The sequence below is a fragment of the Balaenoptera musculus genome, chromosome 11, assembly GCF_009873245.2.
Source record: "Balaenoptera musculus isolate JJ_BM4_2016_0621 chromosome 11, mBalMus1.pri.v3, whole genome shotgun sequence".
Taxonomy (NCBI): Eukaryota; Metazoa; Chordata; class Mammalia; order Artiodactyla; family Balaenopteridae; genus Balaenoptera; species Balaenoptera musculus.
In genome coordinates, this window is record NC_045795.1 from 59,361,421 (window position 1) to 59,374,507 (window position 13,087).

Consider the following 13,087-nt stretch of genomic DNA (forward strand, 5'->3'; position numbering starts at 1 on the left):
TCTTTTCTAATAAGTGTCTTTTCAGAGAGCATTGTTTCTTTTTCTTAAAATTTTTATTGGAGTATAGTTGATTTACATTGTTGTGTTGGTTTCTGCTATACAGCAAAGTGAATCCATTATACATACACATAGGTCCACTGCTTTTTAGATTCTTTTCCCATGTAGGTCATTACAGAGTATTGAGTAGAGTTCCCTGTGCTATACAGTTGGTCCTTTTAAGTTATCGAGAGCATTGTTTCTTATTTCAGTTTCCACAGTGGTAGCTTTATGTAATTCTTCAAGGTGTAGTTGATAGTTACTCTCACAAGATGCTTTGATGATATCAGTCTGTAAAAGATTGTGTAGGTTGTGGATGAAAAGGATCAGAAGTCTAAAAATTCTTTAAATTCCAGAACGTAGAAATCCTCTTTTATTTCAAGTGATCAGGTAGGGTGTTTAAAAGGAAACTCCTTAGTACAAAATATTTTCTAATTCTTTTTTTCAATTTGTTAGTGTACCAATAGATCACTGTTTTTTATTCTTTCATTTTTTTCAGCACCACTTTGTATTTTACTGCTGTCATCTTTCTAAATCTTTCCCTATAATATCTGCCAAGTATTGCTTTTGACCTTGATGACCGACTTTGATCTACGTGATACCTGGTGTCAATCTGAAAGAGGTAGAGTCCTTGAGACTGAATTAGGGAAAAGGTTGGGGAAAGAAATGGAGTGGGCATCAAAGACACATCCTTCTAGAACACTGAGCTGTAAGTTCTTTCCAAAGCGTAAGTCACCTCTTCCATTTGTAAACATGCTGCACACCTGGGATTCTTCTGCATTCAAAGCCCATGTCTGCTTTTAACAGGAACCTCTCGAAAGTAGAAGAGCTGAGTGTTGCCAGTGTTAAAAATGATAATAGTGCTTAGATTTATGAAGCACTTTTCTTTCTGAAGGAGGAGAGGGATATGATGCAGGAATGTGTACTGGGAAGGTGAGGAGTAGGGGAGGGAGGTGTCAGATTCTCTGCTAGGAGTCCAGTCCCTATCCCCAACCTACCTTGTGAGTTTGTGTGTGAAAGATGTGGAAGCAGAGACAAATAGATGCTCAGGACTCACTGGTGTGGTGGGAGCCCCTGGGCCTTGCAGGCTGGAACACCTTGGATTTGAATCCCAGCCACGTCACTTTTACCTGTGAGGCACTGGGCACATTACTTGACCTGTCTGAGTATCAGTTTCCTCGTCTGTAAAGTAGACATGCTAACTACTCAGCAGGGGACTTAAATGAGAGAATACGAGATATGTAAATATGATGTGCCTTAAGTATACCTGGCCCAGGGAAGGTAAGCGATAAATGGTTGCTGTATTGTTAATAGCAACAAGAAGAAAGGTGCTCACCTCCCCTTCCTGTTTACAGAGGGTTCCTGGGGGCCATGATTTCTTCATTTCTGTGTCCTGGCACATGGGAGGGCACTCAGTTCGTATTTACAGAGTGAACTAACTCCTAGCAGGCTTATGAGATATAAATTTATGGTTTTATTTTGCATCTGTGAGCCTAGCCCAGGGCTTGGGACCTGTGATTTTGGCAGGAATCAAGAGAAGAAGGGTGTTGAGTGTCAGGGAGCTTCATTTTGGTAAGACCGTCAATACCAAATAGTGGAGAAAATCATCATCTTAATACACTGAGATGCCTCACCACTGGAAGGTACAGGGTCCTGCAGAGTGAACAGGGGCGGGGGATGTTACCAAGTTTGGGGGCTAGGGAAAGAAAATATTCAATATTAAAATCCAGGTCACCTGACTTCCCAATCTGGGCCTTGTCTCTCACTTCTGGAGTGATGGGGGCAGCTTGATACATTACGCTGGTAGTAGGACGGTTTAACTGCTGTTGGTCGGCAGGTGTGTCGGCATTGCCTGGAAGACTGAAACGTGGCCACTGAGTCTTCTTTGATCTCACGCTCACGTGAAGGCTGTCAGCGTAGGGGCTACAGTCTCTATTTCAGTATCTCTTGGAGTTACCAGTTCGACTCCTCCGGGCTTTCCCCTTATTGTTGTCCCCGATGAGCTACCCTGTCTGGTAGCTGAGTGCAAGTGAGGTTTGTCTGCTGTAGTCCATGGTCCTCATCGTTTCTCTCCTGCCCTTGAAAACTTTGATGACATCTCATTATCTACATATCATTTTCTAACTCCTTGGCAAGACGGTCAAGGCCTCGTATGATCAGCCCCAGGGTGGTTTTCCAGCCTCGTCCGCCAGCCCTCGTGCAGCCCGTTCTCACGCCAAACAGTCACCTTGGCATTTTCCACGTGGATCCTGTGCCTTATCACTCCTGGCCTTTCCTCACGTGATTCCAGCACCCGAAACACCGGCTGTCCACGTCATTCCCTGCAGACCATGTCCCCACTATCCAAACGGTGAAGTTGTGTCACCTTTTCCTACTCCCGCCCCAGCTCCTCTATTCCCTCCTCCACTGTGGCAGTTTTCACACTCTGCCTTTAGGGCAGTTATTTGGAAGCTTGCCATTCTTCTTCTTCTATTTTTAAATTTTATTGAAGTATAGTTGATTTACAGTGTTGTGTTAATTTCTGCTGTACAGCAAAGTGACTCAGTTATGCATATGTATACTCTTTTTCGTATTCTTTTCCATTATGGTTTGTCACAAGATATCGAACATAGTTCCCTATGCTATACAGTAGGACCTTGTTGTTTATCCCTTCTATGTATAATAGTTTGCATCTGCTAATCCCAAACTCCCAATCCATCCTCCCTCCCCCACCCCACCCCTCCCCCCTTGGCAACCACAAGTCTGTTTTCTATGTTTGTAAGTCTGTTTTATAGATAAGTTCATTTGTGTTGTGTTTTAGATTCCACATATAAGTGCTATCATATGGTATTTGTCTTTCTCTTTCTGACTTACTTTGCGTAGTATGATCATCTCTAGATCCATCCATGTTTCTGGAAATGGCATTATTTCATTCTTTTTAATGGCTGAGTAGTATTTCATTGTATATAGGTACCATGTCTTCTTTATCCATTCATCTGTCGATGGACATTTAGGCTGTTTCCATGTCTTAGCTACTGTAAGTAGTGCTGCTATGAGCATAGGGGTGCATGTATCTTTTGGAATTATAGTTTTGTCTGGATATGTGCCTGGGAGTGATATTGCTGGGTCATATGGCAACTGTTTTTAGTTTTTTGAGGAACCTCCATACTGTTTTCCATAGTAAAGCATGCCATTCTTTTAATGAAGCCGTGAGGTTCTACAGAGTGGGGACTGAGTCGTATCATCTGTGCATGGCAAGCGTGTGGGTGATGGTGTTTGGGGAGCACACCGAGTGTTGAATTGAATTGTCTAGGCCACACCATTGCAGGTTGTGCTCTGTTGTGCTTAAACCTGCTTAGGACGTTGGCAGCAACTGCCTGAGGAATTGACTCTTGTTCACTACAGGTGCCGTGCCTCTGTGTTTATGTAACAAACCTCTGTTGAGGACCTGCCCCCTGTGCACTAGATTCATGTAGCAATGGTAGATGTAATAGAGTTATATTCTTCCTGGCCTTTCTTCTTGTGCCAAGAAGTTAGCTGTATCCCTTTATCTCATTTTGGGTAATGCTGTAATGCCATTTAATATTACATATGGCTCATAAGTTGGCATACCCATGTTTTATATGTTTACAGCTATTAAATTTATATTTCTACCTAGAGTTCTCGTCTGAGATCTGTACTTAATATATTCAGTAGCTTCCTAAACGTGACCACTAGAATGCCCCACAGTCCCCTCAAATTCAACATGTCTAAAGCGGAGCTCAGGATTCACCTCCCAAACCATTCACCTGCCAGCAAGCCCTGCCCCTCTCATCCTGCTGTGCAAACTGGAAACCTGGGGGTCATTCTTAAAATTTCCCTTTTTCATATTCCCCATCTAATTTGTCACCAAATAATTTAGATTTTGCTTCAAGCACTACTGCTAGCACCCAGCTCAGGCTGCCCTCTCCTCTTGCCCAGGCTGTAACAGCTGGGTGAGCCAAGAACCCTGCATGGCCAGGAGTGGGGTCGGTTACCAGCCAGCAACGACTGGGGCAGTGAGTCGTGGAAAGGGGTCAGTGGGACCAAGGCAAAGGCAGAGGGCTGGACAGGGAGGACCGTGGCAACATCACGGCAGAGGTGGGTCTTCTTGCTGTGGAAAGAGCCCCTTGCAGAATGCACACATAAGGCACCTGGGAATCGAGAGGCTGACTCTGGAGAGTGTGCCGTTGGGGAGCTGGAGAGACCCTGAGAGAGGCTGGCCAGGCCCCTGTATTCGTTGCTCGGCTACCCACACGTGATCCCCTTGGCGCACAGAGTGTCTGCCGTGGGCCTGGATTTTTGTGAGGAGAGTTGAATTTCATATGCATTCCTGATGTGCACCTTCCTCTTGTGCAAGCTATAGCATTCCCTTTCTGGAACCCTTGGCATCTTTATAAGGAGGTGGTACCCGAATACTGGCGGGCAAGGTCAGGATGCTTCTTGGTGACAGTAACAAATGACTGTAGACCTTGGAGGGTCTGGAGGCCCACTGGATATCCTGGTGGGAAGAGTCCCACAGTGTGTGCTTGTGCTTGTAGCCGTGTCTCCTTGCTTATGTGTGTTTGGAAAGGAAGCAGTGGCCCCATGCCCCTCCCTGCCTAGGTGCTGGTTTGCAAGACTGCCTTATTTTTCCCAAGAGACAGTCGGTCTACTCTAAAGGATAACATGTTAATGTGCAAAGGCCGATATTCCACCTCACCTGGTGCTTCAGAAGGCAGGATCAACAGCCGAACTTCAGAAAGGTTCAGACCTAGGGTAGTGCTACGCGTTTGTTTTCTGGGAGGAAATTTCACCTCTCTAATAGAGGCCAGGAGTTGAGGTAGGGATAGGGGAGAGGAGAGGTGAGAGGAAACTCCTAGCTACCAATTATTGTTGTCCCCCTTGGCTGCAGAGAGGTGCAAGCTATTAAAAGGCAGGTGTCTGATTTTCCACAACATCCTTTTGAACCAAGGAAGGCGGGCCACTTAAATTCTGTCCATAGGCCCGAAGGCAGAAGCAATCTTGGCATTTATGAGAGGGGCCCCAGAGTCCAGGTTAGTGACCTAAGGCAGGGCAGCCTGCTCTAAAAAGGCTCTGGCAAAGGTCATTACCTAAAAGTAGTTTTGTTCTGAGTGAAATTAAAAACAGAGAGGGTGTATGTGAATGAAATGTGTATGTACTATAGCAAATACAATAAATAATCAGTGCCTTCTCTCAGTATAAAATTATTCATCTCTATGATAGAAATCTTCTCTGAAATGAGGCAGGTCTATAAAACTCCTGGGAAAGACACACTTAAAGTTAAAGCCACTCACTTCTCAATTCTTACTTCCATTGCATACTTCCTAAACAATGGACCTGTATCTGAAGCTTCTTCATGCAGCGGTCCAAAGCCTGTTCATTCGATAAATATTCTAGATGTTATCTGGGCAGGTGTGTGCATATAGAGAAGGAAAGCACAGCAGAGTGCATTTGGTCTGCACCATATAATGTGTATAACAGTGCCCAGAAGAGGTGAGCTCGTGTGATTTGGAGTCATTTAGCCTGGATTCATCCTCCAGCTTTGTCACCCATTGTCTGTGGGACTTTAGACAAACTACTCAAACTCTCTGAACTTTAGTTTTCTCCCCTGGAAAATGGGGATAACCGCACCTCGTCTCAGGATGGTTGGGAAGATAAAGTGCTTTACCACCCGCAGTGTGTGAACATCAATATCATCCCTCCGACGACAGCCCTGGTGATTGCTTTACCTGTGGTCCGCCCAGATCCGCCTCTGTGGCCTGAGCTGGTGGCAGTGTGTGTACTCTCTGTCATGTGATAACCGAGCATAACTTCTCTTCAGGGGCCTGAGGTCACATGCTTCCTCTGCGCCGTCATCTGTCTCCTGTGGCCAAACTGACTAATCTCCAAGACCCCCTCCCCCTCTCCTCCCCCTGTTCAGGCACAGAAGTCCGGCTCTGGAGGGAGCACTCAGGCCGCAGAAGACCTGCTGCTGCTCGGCAAGCCTCTGACAGACCTTATCAGCCTGCTCGTCCCGCTGGTAAGAGCTCACGCACCTGCTTGTGTGTCTCTCAGGTCGTTGCAGAGGGTGAAGTGATTTTCTTTGAATTTCATGATGTCTTGACTTGCTATGCTATTTTGATTCCTTTCAAAACTAGAACCAAAAGAAATTTCAGAAGATTATTTAGCCTGGAAATACTAAATTTCTACTTTAATCGGCGGGTGGCTAATCATTCATTTAAGTGGACATTTAAGTAAGGCAGAGCCTCAAATTCTTCTTAATGGATGTGAGGTAAAAAAAAAAAAAAAGGAAAATCAAGAAATGAATTCCAAGAAGGAAGAAGAAATCCATTGTGGGCGTCAATTCTCTTTCAAAAAGATATTTTAGGGTTACTTGGCATGCAGGACTACCCTGAAATCCAGAAGCGCAGACAGAGCTAGAGCATATCCACCACAGTCTCCACAGAAATAGAATGAAATAAGTGAAATTACGTGAAAACAGATGAGACTTCACAAGACTACTGAGTATGTGAAAAGAACCCAATGGAGACTTGGAGTTTGCACCAACTGAACCTCATTGTAGTTTTGACTTGCATTTCCCTGATAATTAGCAATGTTGAGCATCTTTTCATGTGCCTATTGGCTATCTGTATGTCTTGTTTGGAGAAATGTCTTTTTAGGTCTGCCGCCCATTTTTTGATTGGGTTGTTTGTTTTTTTTGTTATTGAGTTGTCTGAGCTGTTTGTATATTTTGGAAATATTCAGGACATAGATGGGGCTCCAGTGAACAGAGGGAAGACTAACCAAATCATGCACTCTTTAAGGACATATAAAAGACTCAAAACATCCCCGTTAAATATAACTGATGCAATATATGATATGTAGGATAATACTTATATTAATAGCATATAAGATTTAAACAATAAAAAAAGCTTAAAGGCAGTTGAAGAATCTATTTCAGGTAAATTTCTAGGGCACTCTATTTCACATATGTATCTTATAGACAGGGTTTTGGTGTTTGCCACATTCTGAGATTTGCTTTAATAGTTGAATTTATTCCAATTAGATTTATTCTTAAACTTATCTTTGGTCTTAATTTTACTGTCTTATTGTATATTTTCTTTCTAAATGTTTTCCTCTATTAGACGTAAGGTTTAATGCAAAACAAAAAACCTTTATCAGGACAAAGAGAAGGACTCTACAATGGTAAGGAATAAAATCCACAGGAAGATACAATAACTATGAACCATTTTGTGTCAAATATCAGAGCATAGAACTATAAAAACAGAGAAGGACCAAAACATACAGGGAAGGACCAAAACATATAGGGAAAAAAAGTACAGTAATATCAAGAGATTTAACCTGTCTTTCTCATTGCTTGACGACTCAAGTGGATGAAAATGGTGATGTAGAGCAGGGGTTGACAAACTAAGGCGTGTGGACTAACTCTGGCTCACTGCCTCTTTTTGTAAGTAAAGTTTTATTGAATACAGCCACACAAACAATTGTCTACGGCTGCTTTTGCATCTCGACGGTAGAGTTGAGGAGTTACAACAGGGACTCTGTAGCCCACAAGCCTGTGTTGTTTACTCTCTGGCTCTTTACAGAAAAAGTTTGTTGACCCCTGGTATAGAGGATATGAAAACTTTAGTTAGATTAATCTAATAGAAGTATATCCGTCTCTCTACCCTGAAAATAGAGACTGTACCTTCTTTTCAGTTTTCTGGAAATACTTTAAAAAGTTTACCATGTGTTAGGTTAAAAGAATATCAATAAATTCCAATAAGTAGGAACGGTATAGACCACATTGTTTAACCGTAATACACTTAAACTAGAAGGAAAAATAAAAATAACAATACACTGTTAGCAAATATTATTGATGAGCACAGTCAAAGACATTGTGATTGTCTCAGTCTGGGTCCCATCAGAAGACAAACCACATAGTGATTTAAACAGGAGAATTTCAATATCAAGAATTATTAAGCTATCATTGAAGAGTAAATGTAAGATTTAAAAAGAACTCTGTAGGGTATCCGAAAGCTGAGGGAGAGGGAGAGTACCTCAGGAAGGACAAACTTGAAAGGGGATACCTCTTCCCCAAGGCTGTGGGTCAGACCTCATTGGAGAAGGTGTGACTGCAGCCAACAGGACAGTGGACCAATTTGCTGGGTTGCCCAGGCCAGAGCTGGTCCACAATCCCTGGGGAAGCAGGAAGCAACCCTTGAGAGTGCCGGTGAATCGTAGCTAGTGGGCAGATGCACAGAGGGTGGCAGGGTGCCGCTGCTGGTGGTGGGAGGCCTGGAGGGTCCGATGTCTGTGTAGGGAGGACCACAGGAGACGAACCCAGAGAGGCAGGCAAGTAGGGGGAGTCGGGGTGCCAGTGCTCGGGAAAGCCTGGAATGCACGGTCTCCACTAGGGAGAGCAGTGGAACTGTGTTCACAGGCCAGGCTAGGATGAGGGCTGCAGAGGGGCCCAGTATTGTGGGCCCCTGGTGAGGTCAAACCTCCACCAGATGCCACCACACCCATACTTCTGGCCTACACTACAGCTGCCAGAAATAGCTGGAGAGCCCCTTCTTGCTGCAGTGTGTCCTCTGAGATATTTTCCCCAGCCTTTGGGACTCTGAACTCCTGTTACTAGTAACTTGATCACACTTAGGTTCTAGTACATTGGCCGAATGTCTGCCTAATGTGTGTGAACTGTGTTGTGTACATACACATTCACCCCTGGAGTCATTAGGTTTAAAACTGGCCTGCGACAAACATTCAATATGTCTTCTCCGGAGAAGATTAATACACATTTATAGCTGTGTATACAGTGAAGAAAAATAGTAATAAGGCTATTGAGGGCCTCAACTAGAGCACATACAGACCAAAGATAAATTTTTACAGTGGTTGTTAAAAATGTGATAAGTTACAGAATGAGGTTCTGGAATTGCTTTCCCACAGGGAAAAATAAGCAGACTTTTAGTTTTCACGGGACTTGGGTAATTATAGAGGTATTTTACCTAAAGGAAGGAGAATGAACTTGTTAGCTTTTGAGGTTCTTTCCAGATAGGGTCCTGTGAAAGTAAGCATACTTATCCTTCAGGGAATATGAAACCTGTCAACCCATAATTTACGACCCATGTTTATACTATACACTATAAAATCATAGTGAACTGTGGGTATAAGACTGATTCTCAGTCTGTCTTCTTCTTTTAATAAATTTATTTATTTATTTATTTATTTATTTTTGGCTGCGTTGGGTCTTTGTTGCTGCGCGCCAGCTTTCTCTAGTTGCAGTGAGCGGGGGCTACTCTACGTTGCGGTGTGTGGGCTTCTCATTGCGGTGGCTTCTCTTGTTGCAGAGCCGGGGCTCTAGTCGCATGGGCTTCAGTAGTAGTGGCTTGTGGTCTCTAGAGCGCAGGCTCAGTATTTGTGGCGCACAGGCTCTAGAGCGCAGCCTCAGTAGTTGTGGCGCACGGGCTTAGTTGCTCCGCGGCATGTAGGATCTTCCTGGACCAGGGCTCAAACCCGTGTCCCCTGCATTGGCAGGCAGATTCTTAACCACTGCACCACCAAGGAAGTCCTCTCAGTCTGTCTTGAGTGTGAACTACTTAGAGAATCTGATGATTCTAGACTCTCCGGTAAAAATGCCTAGACTCACCTATATGCAAAGTTCTGTACACAATACAGAATTTCAGGGGGCTCTTTGAACCCTCAATTGGTAACCATAGTGTAAGTAAGATATGGCTATAAAATATATAACAAGTTAACTATGTCTCCTGAAGAAAAGATAAAGCAGGGTAGTTGTTTGACGTAAATATTTTCTTTTTTTTTTATAAATTTATTTTATTGATTTATTTTTGGCTGCATTGGGTCTTCATTGCTGCACGTGGGCTTTCTCTCGTTGTGGTGAGCAGAGGCTACTCTTCATTGTGGTGTGTGGGCTTTTCATTGCGGTGGCTTCTCTTGTTGGGGAGCACAGGCTCTAGGAGCGTGGGCTTCAGTAGTTGTGGCGTGTGGGCTCAGTAGTTGTGGCTCGCGGGCTCTAGAGCGCAGGCTCAGTAATTGTGGCGCACGGGCTTAGTTGTTCCGCGGGGCTCGAAACTGTGTCCCCTGCATTGGCAGGCAGATTCTTCACCACTGTGCCACCAGGGAAGCCCCTAAATGTTTTCTTTTTTAAGAAAATACAAAGCCAGGATATGTATCCCAGATGAATTTTGTAACTAGATAATTAATTGCTATAAAACTTACGCTACAGCTTCCTTTTCCCCCTATTAAAATAAGTATTTTCAAATTTATAAGAGATAATTGTTTTTAAGGTTTTCCTTATTATATGCCAAAGATGCCAGGCTTCAGCCTGGCTTATACTTTTCATACTAACCATGCCTTTCTCGGCCACTGGAAAGGTGTCCCTCTGCAGTCTGGGTAGGATTGCAGTCCTCACTTAGCATCTCCTATGTTGATCTCCTGTAATATCCTCTGGGTAGCTTTTTTTTTAGTGACGTGTCTGGCAGTTCTTCTTGGCTGTAAACTTGTAGCCTCCTGACAAAAAATTATTGAATTACAGAGATCCAGCATATACTCTGCAGATAATAATATACAGGATCCTCAGTATACCTTCATAAGCATCATGCATAAGATCAAAGAACAGCCATTGTGTACGCAAACATGCCAATTTATCACACGATACAATATAGAAATTTTTTTGTTATGCTTCTAGGTTCCCTGGGGCCCTGTGGAGGGAATAACTAACTACATGATTTGGGCCAAGGAAGAAGGGCTGTTTGAATTTTTTTTCTTTTTTTGTTGTGATGAAATAAACCTAACGTAAAGTTTACCCCATTAATCATTTTTAAGTGCGCAGTTCAGTAGTATTGAATATATTCATAATGTTGTGTAGTCATCACCACCATCCACCTCTGTAATTCTTTTCATCTTGTAAAACTGAAACTCTATACCCATTAAACAGTAACTATCCCTTCCCCCCACCCACAGCCCGTCAGCTACCATTCTATTGGGTTGGCCAAAAAGTGCCTTCGGTTTTTAAGTAAAAATAAAAGACACATTTTTCATTTGCACCAAGAACTTTATTGAACAACGTATTCACCCTTTCGTTCCACTACCTTCTGCCATTTTTCAGGCAACTTCATAATTCCATTTTCCCAAAACTTTTTATCTTTTTGAGCAAATAACTGTTCCAGTTCTTTTACAGTCTTCCAGGGAATGGAAATTTTTTCCATTAAGAGAATTTTGTAAAGACCTAAATAAATGGAAATCCGAAGTGCAGTGTCTGGTATATACAGCGGATGAATCAGAACTTCCCAGCCAAGCTGTAACAGTTTTTGCCTGGTCATCATAGAAACATGCGGTGTTGCGTTACCCTGATGGAAGCTTATGTGTTTTCTGTTGACTAATTCTGGGCACTTTTCATTGAGTGCTGCTTTCAGTTGGTCTAACTGGGAGCAGTACTTGCTGGAATTAATCATTTGGTTTTCTGGAAGGAGCTCATAAGAGAGGACTCCCTTCTGATCCCACCATATACACATCACCTTCTTTGGATGAAGAGCAGCCTTTGGTGTGGTTGGTGGTGGTTCATTTCACTTGCCCCACAGTCTCTTCCATTCCACGTTATTGGGCAGTATCCACTTGTTATCACCCATCACAATTTGTTTTAGAAACAAAACGTTTTCATTACATTTCAATGGAGAATCGCATGTGGAAATACGGTCAGGAAGGTTTTTTCCCCTTGACTTATGTGGAACCCAAACATCAAAGCGATGAACATAACCAGGTTGGTGCAAATGATTTTCAGCACTTGATTTGGATATTTTGAGTATGTCAGCTATCTCCCGTGTGGTATAACGTTGATTCTTCTCAATTAATGTCCCGATTTGATTGCTATCAACTTCAACTTGTGTACCTGACCGTGGAGCATCGGCCAGTGAGAAATCTCTGCTACGAAACTTCATAAACCACTTTTGATGTGTTCGATCAGCCACAGCACCTTCTCCATACACTGCACAAATCTTTTTTTGCGTTTCAGTTGTGTTTTTACCTTTCTTGAAATAATAAAGCATAATATACCGAAAATGTTGCTTTTTTTCTTCCATCTTCAATATTAAAATGGCTACACAAAAATCCACCAATTTTGATAAGTCTTTTTTTAAATGCACGCTGATATGACAGCTGTCACATACAGTCTAACAAAATTGTTTCCAATGAAGTTAAAGGCAACTAAATGCTACTAGAGCCATCTTATGGAAGAAAATGAACGAAACTTTTGGCCAACCCAATATTTTCTGTCTCTGTGATTTTGACTATTCTAAGTACCTCATGTATGTGGAGTCATATATTATTTGTCATTTTGTGACTGGTTTATTTCTTTTAGCATAGAAGTGGTATTTCATTGCAGTTTTAATGTGTTTTTCTCTAACTATTAGTGATATTGGGCATCTTTTCATGTGCTTATTGATCATTTGGATATCTTCTTTGAAGAAATGTCTATTCACGTCCTTGGCCCATTTTTGAATTAGGTTGTTTGGTTTCTTGTTGTCGAGTATTAGAGACTGTGTAATCTGAAAATTAACCCATTATCAAATATATGATATTAAAATACTTTATGCCTTTCTGTGGATTGCCTTTTTACTTTGTTGATATCGTGTTTTGATGCACACTTTTTGAAAATTTTCATAAAGTCCAGTTTGCCTAATTTCTCATTTGTTGCCTGTGCCTTTTGTGTCATATCTAGGAAATCGTTGCCAAATGCAGTGTCATGAAGATTTTGCCCTTTGTTTCTTCCAAGAATTTTATAGTTTTAGGTCTTACATTTAGGTCTTTCATTCACTTTGAGTTTATTTTCGCATGTGGTGTTAGGTAAGGGTCTAACTTCATTCTTTTGAATGTGGATATCCAGTTTTCTCAGAACCGTTTGTTGAAAAGACTATCCTTTCCCATTGAACGGTCTTGGCACCCTTGTCAAAAATCATTTGACTATATATGTGTGGGTTTATTTCTGGAATCTCTGTTCTCTTCAGTTAGTCTGTATGTCATTCTTCTGGTTTGATCATTGTAGAGTAAGTTTTAA

General features: G+C 42.4%; 1 protein-coding gene across 6 annotated transcripts in view; it reads left to right on the forward strand.

The window, feature by feature from the left end:
- ULK4 (unc-51 like kinase 4) overlaps positions 1 to 13,087 on the forward strand; it is a 541,913-nt gene that overhangs the window by 380,534 nt on the left and 148,292 nt on the right. For all 6 annotated transcript variants that reach the window (XM_036870501.1, XM_036870500.1, XM_036870504.1 and 3 more), the window contains one exon: positions 5,957 to 6,055. In XM_036870501.1, the coding sequence (XP_036726396.1) occupies positions 5,957 to 6,055 (99 nt within the window). The remainder of the gene's footprint in view (positions 1 to 5,956; positions 6,056 to 13,087) is intronic.